General features: G+C 39.2%; 1 protein-coding gene across 5 annotated transcripts in view; it reads right to left on the reverse strand.

Annotated features, from left to right (window-relative positions):
• The window catches only part of TGFBRAP1 (transforming growth factor beta receptor associated protein 1), a 68,311-nt gene that overhangs the window by 32,963 nt on the left and 21,119 nt on the right, over positions 1 to 14,229 (reverse strand). For all 5 annotated transcript variants that reach the window (XM_074332477.1, XM_074332476.1, XM_074332475.1 and 2 more), the window contains one exon: positions 4,489 to 5,189. In XM_074332477.1, coding sequence (XP_074188578.1) covers positions 4,489 to 5,189 — 701 coding nt within the window. The remainder of the gene's footprint in view (positions 1 to 4,488; positions 5,190 to 14,229) is intronic.

Here is a 14,229-nt window from a genome sequence, read left to right on the forward strand (position 1 = left end):
CTTCAAAACAATTATTTTCAATTGTGCACCCTCTAAATATCCATGGACCCCCTTATCTGAGGTGGGAGGGGAGCAGCCATGTGGCGTGAGCAATAGCTGAATCATTTGTTTTTTTTCAAGAAGAATTATCAAAGGACAGAGTTTAAAGTCACAGCAATCAATTGCATTACGAAATATTCAACAAAATATTGCTTAAAACAGCAAAATTTAAGGCAAAAGAGCCATTTTCTCATGACATGGGAGTTGGCTTATGTCATCTTCAGAAAGAAGGTGGGCAAAATGAAAATCCATAGCGTTCCAATCTCTAAAAGTGCATCCGCATCCAGTATAATAATTTGTTTGAACTTAATTTCTGAAGCCATATAAGGACGGTGGCGACTGCTCTGTTGTATACAGAACCTGTACACAGGTAATGTATTATATAAGAGAGCTTACACGTGACCTTCCAATTTCCTTATACTTGGGTCAATTACAAGCAGAACAACAATTACGGAGCTTAGTTCATCGAGCATGATGCCCACGTAGCTGAGATAGAGTAGGCGTAAGGAAAATGTATCCTAAATAGGATTGATTATCATCTCCCTTCCATCTTAACACTAAAACCAACGAAAGTGGGAATCAAATACTTTTCACTATAAAGTCTTTATAACTGAAACAGGTATTGGCTCATGAATGGGCAAACAGACTAATGGGACAAAACGGGAAATCCAGAGACAGACCCAATGACATAAGGAAATTTAGTGTCCACTAAAGGCAGCCACCGAGTCAAGGAGAAAAAGGAGGACCCTGTTATCAGTTTGTTGGGATAATGGACAGTCATATAGAAAAGGATAAAATTGAATCCATTACTTAGACTTTTCGCTATAAGAAATGAAGCCATAAAATTACTAGCAGAAAACATAGGTGAATTTCTCTATAACCTGGAAGAGGGGAAACATCCCTGACATGACTCAAAATCAAGAAGCAGTAGAGCAAAAAGGTGAATGCATTTGATTAAATAGAAATGTTCAAGAAAAGCCTCTGCTTGGTAAAAACTGGAAATATTTGTAACAGGTAACAGACAACAAGCTGGTATCTCAAATATATAAGGAACACTAAAATGAAAGGATAAACCATAGAAATAAAGGTTACCTATGGGGGAAGGAGAGAATAGGTGAAGGAGACAGGATATAAGCTCTTGGATCAAACTGATTTGGAACCTTGTAAATATTTACATAACGAAAAACAAAATAAAATAAAACAATTTCTAAAAATCAAAATTAAAGTGAAACAAGTCAATCTAACTACTGTATGTCCAGTTGGTGGCATAACCATACAGAGGGGAACTATTCCACGTTTCTTTAAAACACAGTAATGTGACTGACCATACATTCCTAATGGGTTATATACACCCTGCCCTCCTAAGGACAAAAAGAACTATAAACAATCAAACTTTTTTCAGTAATTACACTGTGAGCATAGTAGTGTCAGAATTGTCATTCTGTACTGTGTACTGTGGGATAAATCAAAAGAACAACTGTTAGAATGGTAGTTTATTAAGATTTTTCAGAGCATCCCATTTTCAGGTACCTCCTCTCATAAGAGAGCTATACTTTTGCTGTAATAAAAAAATCTTTGCTTCACTAAAAAAAAAAGATTTTGGGTGTGGCTGAAAGGACGTACAGGTCAATATACACAGGCAGACGAGGTCGATATCCTGCAGCCCAGGTCGATATCCTGCAGCCCTGAACTAGTTCTATCAATAAGATCTCATAATTTCATCTTTAGGAAGGGCATCCTTCCGAGCTCTGTGTACTGAAGAGGCCTAGAAACAATGGACAACAAGCACCGCTAACACCCAGACTATGGTTTCTAAACAGCAGGGGTCCTTGGAGAAATGGCTGAAACCCAATCTAGGGTGGGAGATGTACCGAGAGAACCTGGAACACCTTGTCATACCAGAAGGCAAGAAAGCTATCAAAGTTCTAGGGTCATGTGAAGCAGACTCAGGGGTCCATCTGCCCACCAGCACAGCTGGACCCAAACACACCCTATACGTGGAAATCCACAATTCTGTATGATTCCTTAAAAAAAGTCACTTCTGGAAGACAGAAGGGGTCACCTTATGAAGGCCTCATCCTGCCTTTCTTACACAATGTACCTGGGGGCAACCAAATAGTTAAGAGAAGTTTCTCTTCCTCAAAGCATTCCAGTTCCCATATGAAGGAGGAAGGGACAGAGATAAAATGTGGCCACTGGCAGCCCCTAATGATTTAAAGGATCTAGGCAATATTCGTCAACAGCTATTAACCTTACAAAGAGAGATAAAAAGAAATTATGCAACCCAGACAGAAGTCCTTCACCACCTAAGAAGTCTTATCTCTCCCTGAAAAACAAAACAAAAACAACAAAAACAAACTGAAATCTGATCAATCCTGTCATCCTAATTATCAATTTACAGGAAACACAAAGGTCAGCCTGACATAGTTAACAACATAAGAGGATAAAATCATCAAAATTCAGACTGTGGGAAGTAATAGGTGAAATGATCTAATTTCTTCAACAAAGAGTTAAAAAAAAACAAAAAAAGAAGCAGAACCTAAAGACAAGAGAAATTTAACGGATCTATCAAGCATTGTAATGTACGGGACTTGTGAGAATCAGATTCAAACAAACTGAAAAATGAACATACACATACTTGAACATAAACGTATGCATGTACGTATTTATGTATGTCTCTATATGTATGATAATAGAAATAAGACATGCTTTGATATTTGATGATATTAAGGAATTACTGTTAAATATTTGTTAGATATGTAATGGTATTGTGATTTTCTTCTTTTAAAAATAACTTAGAATTACATACTGATGTTTACAGGTAAAATGCTATGATGTCTGTTACTGGCTTCAGAATAATCGAGCAGTGGGAGTTGTTAGGTGTATAAACCAAACAACTGGCAAAGACAGGTAAGGGCTGAGGTGGGGTGATAGGTACTTCAAATTCGCTACACTATTCTTTTTACTATCGACGTTTATGTTTTCCATAATAAAATTTTTTCATTAAAATTGCAAATTTTTTTTTTTTAAAGTAAAAGGTGGTGGGGTAAAACAATTTTTTCCCCAAAGGTGAAAATCTGAGCTATCAAGCCATGAAAAGACATGGAGGAACCTTAAGTGCATAATACCAAGTGAAGCCAATGTGGTCTGATTTCAACTAAATGACACTCTGGAAAGATCAGTGGTTGCCAGAAGTTGAGGGAGTTGGGCTGAACACTCGTAGGTAGAGTACATACCATTGATACCATAACAATGGGTATATGTGATCATACATTTGTCCAAATCCACAGAATGTACAACACCAGGAATGAACCCCACTTTGGGTGATAATGTCAACATAGGTTCATCCATTGCAATAAATGTACCACTTTGTCGGGAGATGTTGATAGAGGGGAGGCTGTGTGTGTGTTTAGGGGCAGAAGGTATATGGGAACTCTGTACTTTCTGCTGTTTTGCTATGAACCTAAAACTGCCCTAAAAAATAAAGTCTATTTAAAAAAGTGAAAATCATGACGTGTACACTAATTCGTTTATGACCTCAATTTTTGTTATCACCAGAAAATGCCTGTACCCATCACTGTGAAATGAGACGCCTACACACAATTTCACTGCGGTTAGAGAATACCAGTGTTGAGGGGCACTCATGCTCACCAGCACCCTGCACACAAATCCTACTGTGAGCCTCCATGACCCAAAGAAAACCCCAAGAACCCCAGGGACAAGCCCACAGTGACTTAACAGCTCTGATTCTTAATTTTGAGAAGGCAGTGAAGAGAATTAGGGAGGCCGTAAAAATAAAAAACAGCCGAAGCCCTTTTAAGGTGCTGGCCACTGGTGCCTTTTTGGTGGGATGAAATTGCTGCCAATTAAGAGAAAATGATGGATGTAACACTAAAGTCTCCACATCTGAAAAGACCTATCAGTGAGCTACCTCAACTCCTTTTTAGAATGAAAAGTAAAAAACCATCCACTGACAATCCCACCCACTTGAGAAAAATCTTATCAGGAAGTCTTATAGATTTCTACTTTTGTAGTTATTTACTTAAAGGAATTTTCTCCCTGGAGCCATTTTCAGGCTCCACATTAGCACAAAATAAAACTGGTTTTATGACCCATGTACTTTTGTTCCATTAACCCCGCATTCACAAAACAATCTAATGAAACTTTAGCAAACACTGATTATGCAGTTCTGTTAATATCTTGCCACACATACCCTCAATGGTGCAAATACTCTTCATGAGTATCTATTTTTCACAATTAAAACCTCCCTCCAATGGTAATTGAAAAATAAATTTTTCAAAATAAAAAAATTCCAGAAATAAAAAATACGTAAGTTTTTTAAAAAAAGTGAAATCTCCCTCCCAAATTTCAGCATGAATTCATGGCGATAGCACAGATAAAGGGCAGGTGGGAGGTGGAGGTTGGCGGAGGTGACAGCATGCTGCTCACCCAGTCCTCCCGGGCCCGCCAGGAGGAACTCCTGTCTCCCTATCCTCTTGACGATGGGGTGCTTCTCTTCACTGCAGTAAGGAAAGAGGTCCTGGGAGGCGCCCGTGTTGTAGTTCAGGATGATATACTGGGTGGTCAGAGCCAGGCACAGGAAGTGGCCGTCCACGGCCACGGCCAGGGGCTGCTCCGGTGTGGACACTTCCCTGACAATCTGAACCCGGTCCTCGTACACCATGAACACCTGGATGGTTCTGCGTTTGACAGAGATGATGCAGACCTCCACACAGAATGGGTCCGCACTCACAGGGTTCTCATTCAAGGCCAACGCCAAGGCCCCTTTGATGCGGGCCCCTGAGGGGACAGGCTCCAGGCTCAGCATGTTGACCAGAGTTATGGAGTTGTCACAGAGCACCAGCAGCCTGTTGAGGGCCGATGCCGCTCGCAGCTCACTCACTGGCTTCTTGAAACCCAGGTGTTTGTGCAGCTGCTTCGTGGCAGTGAATGTGGCTGTCCCGGTGGGCAGGGTCCTCTCCTCCAGTAGGAAGTGGTAGATGAAGCCGTCGCTGGTTCCCACATAGAGGTTCTTGCCACAGCACTCCACACACTCTATGTTGACTCGCTCTTTGTCGCCCATCAGCAGCTCCGGTTCAACGGCAGAGACCAACGTAAAGGCCTTGGTGCTCATCATGCCTGCTGCTGGTCTGCGGGAAGAGGAAAAGGAAGAGGGAACTTAGCGTAACACGGAAGCGGCAGAACCATCCCAGGATGCAATCAATATACACCAATTCCTCAGTTCCCATCTCAGGAAAAGCTAATCATTCGACACTGTGAAAAAATAGTGAAGGATAGAACAGATTTCCCCCTCGCCCTCCTCCCACCAGACAAATGGGAGACCCCAGCAGGAGAGCCACCTTGCTCATCCTCCACAGAGCTCAGTTTTATATGGAGCTTCCTTACACCATTCTTGGGAGACATACCTGTAGGGAGAAGACAAGTACACATATTCACCCACATACAACATAACAAAAACACTGTGGAAAAAGGCAAAAATGATCCCCACTGATCTTCCCTTGAGCTTCTCCGGTCACTTGATTTTGTGTTTAAGTGAATGGCGGGCAGTACATGACTGCACCAGATCTGTCAGAAATACTGAGGCAGGAACCACACCTTGCATGCCTTTGTACTCTTCCCAATGAGGCATGCATGTTGGTCCCAGCACTATATTTGGCTCCTAGAGTAAATGTGTTCATGTTGAGTAGTGTGGCTATGCCTCGACAATCCTAGTCTTTCAGGTGAGGAGTTGAGATATTCAATGGATTTCTGAGAAGGGCATTGACATGTCAGTTGAAGATTACTCACACTGACTGCCCACGACTCTAACCCATGGCTTCCTACTTCTTCCTCTGAAGTGGACTCTGGTTTCACACTCTACAAAGTTAGAGGCAGCAGAAATGGGCAAGACGGCTATCCCCTGATTTCTCAGCTGGCGGGAAAGCAGACTCACATGTGGCAGGTAATCCCTAATGCCCTCAACAAGACAGAGCGGTCCTGGAGCTCTAAGAGAACTGCAGAAGGCTGGTGGGAGTCAGAGGGAGGCTTTTAGGACTTTTCTACCACTTTGAGCTGTCCTAAAAAGGGTTGCCTCATGAGAGACTAAATTCCTGTCCTTTGAGGCATTCCAGCAAAGGCTAGAAAAGTTCTTGGAAATATTCAAAGATTCATGCATTAGGGAAGGAGAGGAATCACCTTAGAGATTTTAGACTTCTATCATTTCGTATACACCCTGTCCACTGAGGCGGCAATAGCCACACACGTGTAAAGTCTCTGGTTCCCTTTCCTGAGTCAACATATTAGCAGGAAGGAGGGCATCTCAGATCTGGGGATGAGATTTTCCCACTGGACACCACCAGAGTTTCTTCCTATCCCTTTCCTGTCACTTACTAGCTATGTGACCTTGGGAGGCTCACTTGGCTTCTCCCTGCCTCAATTTACTCACCTGTCAAATGAGAATAATAATAATGGTGCCTACTTTATATGATTCTTTGAGGATTAAGTGAGTGAGCTCATGTAAGCACTCAATAAGTCAGTTTCTGATCTCACCATTAATGCATTCCTCTCAATCCCCCAACCTGCTCTGTTTTTATTTCCCAAGCTGGGCACCAAGAGAGAATAATGCTGTCCTCTGCCCTTCGAGGTGGGTAATCTGTGTCTACCTCCTCTGACAGACTGAAATGTAAGCACCACACACACACACACACAGGCATACTCATCTCATTTACACAAGCTCATCTTCACAGAGACAATGGAAAAGAGGTGGGAAAGTGAGGAGTGAGGCTCGGAAGGCCTCCCAGAGAAGGAATCATGTCCATCTCTCTGCGGCTGCAGGAATGCCCCAGGGTCCCAGGAAAAGCCTAAGGGTGGGTGAAGAGTAGGCTTTTAATCTTGGACACAATTTTTAAACACTACAATCTACTTCTCATGACCAAAAAGAATCACCAAAACCAAACCTATACAATACTTTTCCCATTTAAATTCTGATGTGTTAAACACAGACCCTGAAACGTAGGCTTTGAAACATCCCAAGTCTGTGAAAGCAAAGTAATATGAAATAGTCCTTCCTTCACGGATGGGTCAATAAGAGCTGTCTTTTAAAACGGCAGACTAGAGTGATTCTACTGTTTAATATGTGAATCGTATTGCTTGCTTTGCAGAAGGAATAGAGAAACAAGTTTCAGGTACTGAAAACCAAGCTTCTCTATGTAATTTTTTAAAAATATACTGTCCATAATTCTAGCCTGTCTTTACTTAGCATAGGGATACATGAAACACATTTGCAGAATACAGCCAATCCTTGAACAATGAGTGGGCTGGGGCACCCACTGCCAGTGCAGTTGAAAACCTACATATACCTTAAATCGGCCCTCAGCATAAACGGATTCCCAACCACCAGCTGACCCTTGAACAACGCGGGTTTGAACTGCATGGGTCAATTGAACTGAGTAGGTCAACTGAACTGTGCGGGTCAACTGAAAAAAATCCACATATAAGTGGACCCACACAGTTCAAACCTGCATTGTTTAAGCATCAACTGTATATGGAAAGAATCAAACACCTCATATTTAGTCTAAATACTGGGGGGAACAGAGAAGAAGGGAAGAGAGAAAAGGGAGTTGTAAGAAAAGCATTTATTTGGTTTATTAAAAACTCATAATTCTATAATATTTTAAAAAAATGCAATATTGTTTCATTACTTAGTAACTACACTTACTCAAGTCTTGCTAAAGATAAGTTTCCTACTACAGGCCTTTAAATAAGGAAGCTGCTTTCATCAGAAAATTGTAATTTATAAAAAGCAGGACAGTGATGTCAGCATCGTGGTGACGTAAGATGTTCCTCCTTTGTATCTCCCCATTTTTAACAACAAATTAGACATCCATCCACAAACTAAAGCACCCTGGTGGGTGTTGTGGGATCTAACACCACACACCAAGGGACCCAGGGGGAGTCTCACCCCCCTGGACATCCAGTGATAGGCAGATAGAACTCGCTATGGGCAGCGGAACCAGTGGAGCCAGCAAAGCTGCCCAGACCCCTCTCACCTTGGCTGGCAAAAAACCTGGAGAATGCTGACCTGGGCAGATATACAGACATGAGAGAAAATGTGTGGAAGTCCAGATTTCCTGAGGGGAGATTCCAGCATGCTATTGGAGCAACAAAACAAAAACAAAAAGTAGGAATTTGGTCACAACAGAGGCAGCAGTAAGAGAAACTTCCCCAGGACCGCAGCCCCCAAGGGCTGATCTAGCCAGCTGTGACAACCTCTCCAGTGGAGGAAAAAGATAGCAGTGAGTGAGTGTCTGGCTCCCCCAGCTGTGCAGGATGCAGCTGGAGAAACCCATTTGTCTCCATCAGGACCCAGAATGCTGAGGCAGGACCTTTAAGACTCGGGGGGAGAGAGGAGATGGGGAAAGAGGCAGATAAGAATCTTGAAGGGCATTAAAGGGACGATGTACAGCAGGAGGTCCACCCACAGCCTCTGGAAATATAACACCCAGGGATCTCCCTACTGGGTCTGCAAGCAGCCGCAATGCCTGAGTACTGACCGCCCCCCTGCCCCCTGAACACACACTCTGCAGCCAACTCCTCGTGTACAGCATGACAGGGATGCTGGTAGATAGGAAGCCCACTCATAAAACAGGCCTCAGTCAGTGTGCAAGGGAGAAATCGCAAACTTGAACTATAGCATCACCTTCTGGAAAACAAAAGAGAGGTTTCCAGTAGCCAGAAGTAAGTTGGAAGAACCAGAGAAGACATAAAAGGTTAAGAATTTAGCCACAAGAGGGAGCAAGAAGAACGGAGCAGGTGTACGCATATACTGATGGAGAAAACCCAAATTTATGCACCCCTATGTTTATTGCAGCACTATACACAATAGCCAAGACCTGGAAACAACCGAAATGCCCATCAGTAGATGACTGGATTAAGAAACTGTGGTACATTTATACAATGGAGTATTACGCAGCTATAAAGAAGAAAGAAATCTTACCATTTGCAACAACATGGATGGACCTAGAGAACATTATGTTAAGTGAAATAAGTCAGAAAGAGAAAGACAAATACCATATGATCTCACTTATATGCGGAATCTAAAGAAAAGAATAAGTGAATGAACTAATCAGAGACAGTTTTGGAAACATGGAGGATAAACAGAAGGTTGCTAGAGGGGCAGGGGGTGGGGATAAGGGGAAGGTGAGAGGTTTTGAAAAATAGTCGGTAACCACAAGATGGTCATGGGGGTTTGAAAATTAATTTGGGGAACGTACAGAGGGATAGTGGATGTGGGGAGGGGGGTTCACACAGTGTGAGGGATATAAATGATAAACGTCTAAGTTTTGCTTTGTCTTGTGCACCTGAAACTAATAAAAAATAAAAAAATAAAAAAACAAAAAAACAAATAACACCATCAAATAGAATACCTCAACGAAGGCAACTGGCAAAGATTTAGGCGGTGTCTGCTACATCAAATATGAAAGCAATAACGCAAATTTATAAGGAATGTGAAAAATCAAGAAAACACGCCATCACAAAAAGAAAGTAATTCTCCACTGAGTCCAAAGGCATGAAATTTGTGATCTAGCTGATAAAGAATTCAAAATGGCTGTTTCGAAGAAACTCAATGAGTTACAAGAAAACTCAAAAACATAATTCAACAAAACCTTAAAAAAATACATGATCAAAATGAAATTTTTACCAGATAGGCAGAAATTATAAAAAAAGAACCAAATTCTGGGGCTAAAAAACTCAATGAGTGAAATGAAAAATGCAACAGAGCATCTGCAGTAAAGCATATGGAAGATAGAGTAAGTTAGTTAGAGGTTAGGAATTTTGCAATAACCCAGCTAGGGGAGAACAAAGAAAAAAAGAATGAAAAGAGTGAAGAAAGTCTACATGATCAATGGGATTCCATCGAAAAACAAACAAAAAAACAAATATTAGAATAATCTGGATTCCAGAAGTAGAAGAGATGGACAGGGAGTGGAAATTTTATTTAAAGAAATAACAGCTAATAATTTTCCAAACCTGGGGAGAGAACTAGATATCAAAGTTCATGAAACTAATACATCACCCTATTATAATATCTCAATGCAAAAAGACCTTCTCCAAAGCACATTATAATAAAACTGTCAAAAAAACAAACATAAAGAATTCTAGAAGTAGCAGCAGTGGGGGAACCACTGTGATCTATAAACAAAGAAACCCAATGAAGTTACCAATAGATTTCTCAACAGAAACCCTTATAGGCCAAGAGAGAGTAGAATGACATATTCAGAGTGTTGAAAGACAAAAACTGCCAGCCAAGAATATTCTACCTGACAAAGTTATCCTTCAGATAATGGGGGAGAAACAAAGACTTGCCCAGACAAACAAAAGCTGAAGGAGTTCACCACCACTAGATCTGCCCTGCAAGAGATGCTGACAGGAGCTGAAATGAAAAGATGCTAATAAGCAACATGAGAACATACAATAGTATACAACACACCAGTAAAGGTAAATATACAGACTTAGAAAACTAAACATGTAATACAATAAGGTGCTAACCAATGATAGTATAAAGATCAAAGGAAAAAAGCATTAAAAATAACTATAGCTATTATAATGTGTTAATGAATATACAATTATAAAAGGAGGTAAATGATGACATCAAAAATATAAAAGAGAGGAGTAAAAGTGTGAAGTTTTTGTAGATGATCTAAGTTAAGTTGCTATCAGCTTAAAATGGACTACTGTTTTATCTTTGATACATCTTATGTAAGCCTTATGGTACCACAAAGCAAGAACCTTGATCATATGAACAGAAGATAATGGGGAGACAGAGCATACCGCCATGGAAAATCTCCAATTTACAAAGGCAGGTAGAAACTGAAGAAAAAAGAAACAACGGAAATACAAAACATCCAGAAAAAAATAAGATGGCATTAGTAACATCACGAGTCAATAATATTAGACATTAGAAATATAATGACATTAGAAAACATCAGAAGACAATAATAGCTCTAAATGTAAATGATTGAACTTACCAATTGAAAGGCACAGGATGGCTCAATAGATTAAAAAAAGAAAAGAGACACAACTATATGCTGCCTACAAGAGACTCGCTTCAGCTTTAAAGACATATAGGCTCAAAGTGGAAGGATGAAAAAAGATATTCCATGCAAGTAGAAACTAAAAGAAAGTGGAGATAGTTGTACTTATAGCAGACAAAATAGACTTTACACCAAAAACAGAAGTAAGAGACGAAGAAGGGCACTACATAATGATAAAGGGATCAATTCATCAAGACGATACCACAATCGTAAACATGTATGCATCTGACATCGAAGCACATAAATACAATAAGCAAATATAAACAGATATGAAGAAAAAATAGATGACAATACAATAATAGTAGGGGACTTTAATACCCCACTTTCAGCAATGGATAGATCATCCAGACATAAAATCCAAAAGGAAACAATGGACTTGAACCATATATTAGACCAAATGGACTTAACAGACATTTATAAAACATTCCATCCAAACAGAAGCAGAATACATGTGCCAGGACAGATAATATAACAGGACACAAAACAAGTCTTAACAAATTTGAGTAGACTGAAATCATACCAAGTATCTTTTCCTTCCACAATGATATGAAACTAGAAATCAACAAGAGGAAAGCTAGAAAATCTATAAATATGTGGAAATTAAGCAATACACTTCTGAACAACAAAAGAGATCAAAAGTAAAATCAAAAAGTATCTCAAACGAAACGAAAATGCAAACATTACATACCAAAACCAACGGGATATAGGAAAAGCAGTTTTGAGAGGGAAGTACATGGCCATAAATGAATATATCAAGAAAATGGAAAGATCTCAAATAAGCAACCTAACTTTATACTTCAAGGAACTAGAAAAAGGAATAAATGAAGCCCAAGTTAGTAGAAAGAAGGAAATAACAAAGATTAGAGCAAAAATAAATGAGAGACCAAAAAACAAAAAAAGGAAAGAAAGTATCAATGAACCTAAGAACTGTTATTTTTTTAAAGATGAAGAAAATGGATAAATCTTTGGCTAAGATAAAAAGAGAGAAGACTCAAAATGAGAAATGAAAGAGTTTATAACTGATACTATAGAAATGCGTAGGATTATAAGAGATTACAATGACTAATTATATGCCAACAAATTGGATAACCTGGAAGAAAGGAATAAATGCCTAAAAATACATGCTATACCAAGTGTGAAACATGAAGAAACAGAAAATCTGAACAGACCAGTAATTACTAAGGAGATTGAATAAGTAATCAAAATCTCCCAACACAGAAAAGCCCAGGACCAGATGGCCTCACTGGTGATCCTACCAAACATTTAAAGAAGAATGAATGCCAATCCTTCTCAAACTATGCCAAAAAACTGCAGAGGAGGGAACACTTCCAAACTCATTTTACAAGGTTAACATTACGTTGACACTAAAGCCAGATAAGGACGCCACAAGGAAACTTGTGAGGATAGACCAATATCCCTGATGAATATAGATGCAGAAATTCTCAACAAAATATTAGCAAACAGAACTTAACAACACATTAAAGGGATTAGATATCATAACCAAATTGGAGTTATCCCTGGGATGCAAGGATGGTTCAACATGCACAAATCAATACATGCAATACACCACATTAATAGAGTAAAATATACAATCATATGGTTATCTCAATAAATGCAGAAGAAGCATTTGACAAAATGCAATGTCCTTTCATGATTAAAACAAACAACAAGTTGTATATAAAAGGAACATACCTCAACATAATAAGGACCATATATGACAAACCAACAGCTAACATATTTAATAGTGAAAATTTGAAAGCTTTCCTCTAAGATCAGGAACAAAACAAGGTGCCCAATCTCAGCACTCCTATTCAACATGGTACTAGAAGTACTAGCTAGAAAAATATGCAAGACAAAGAAATAAAAGGCATCCAAGTGGGAAATAATGAAGTAACACTGTCATTATTGATAGATGTTATGATCTTATACACAGAAAATCCTAAAGACTCAAAAAAACAAAACTGTTGGCACTGATCAAAAAAATTCAGTAAAGTTGCAGGATATAAAAATCAACATACAGAAATTAGTTGTTTCTACATAAAACATCTGAAAAAGAAATTTTAAAAACTATCTTATTTATTTACAATAGCATCAAAAACAATAAATACTTAGGAATAAAATTAACCACTTAGTGAAGGACCTATACAATGAAAACAAGAATACCTTGATAAAAGAAATTGAAGAAGACGCAAACAAATGGATATCCACGTTCATGGATTGGGAGAATATTGTTAAAATATGCATATTACCCAAAGCCATCTATAGATTCAATGTAATCCCTATCAAAATTCCAATGGCACTTTTTACAGAAATAGAAAAACAATCCTAAAAGCTGTATGGAATCACAAGTGATCCCAAACAGTCAAAGTAATTATGAAAAAGAACAAAGCCAGAGGTGTCAAACTTCCTCATTTAGGAACTCTAGTTTCAAACTATACTACAAAGCTATAGTCATTAAAACAAGTATGGTACTGGCATAAAAACAGACACATAGTTCAATGGAACAGAATAGAGAGCCCAGAAATAATCTCCATTTACATGGTCAACTAATATTTGACAAGGGAGCCAAAAATACTCAACGGGAAAAGAGCTGTCTCTTCAACAAATGGTGATGGGGAAACTGGATAACTGCATGCAGAAAAATGAAATTGGACCCCTATCTTATACCAACCACCAAAATTAACTCAAAATGGATTAAAGACTTAGACATAACTGATACCATAAAACTCCTGGGGGAAAAAAATCATAGGGAAGAGACCCCTTGATGATCGGCTGGGTGATGATTTTTTGGATGTGACACCAAAAGCACAAGCAACTAAAGCAAAAATCAACAACTGGGACTATATTGAACTAAAAAGCTCTGCACAGCAAAAGAATCAACAAAATAAAAAAGGCAACCTATGGAATGGGAGAAAATATTTGTAAACCATGTGTCAGATAAGGGTTGAACCTCCAAAATATATAACGAACTCATACAAATCAATAACAACAACAAAAACCAAACAATGTGATAAAACGTGGGCAGAGAAACTAAATAAACATTTTTCCAGAGAAGACATCGAAATAGCAAACTGGTATATGAAAATATGCTCAAATC

This window comes from Rhinolophus sinicus, linkage group LG05 (genome assembly GCF_036562045.2).
Source record: "Rhinolophus sinicus isolate RSC01 linkage group LG05, ASM3656204v1, whole genome shotgun sequence".
NCBI classification, from domain to species: Eukaryota; Metazoa; Chordata; class Mammalia; order Chiroptera; family Rhinolophidae; genus Rhinolophus; species Rhinolophus sinicus.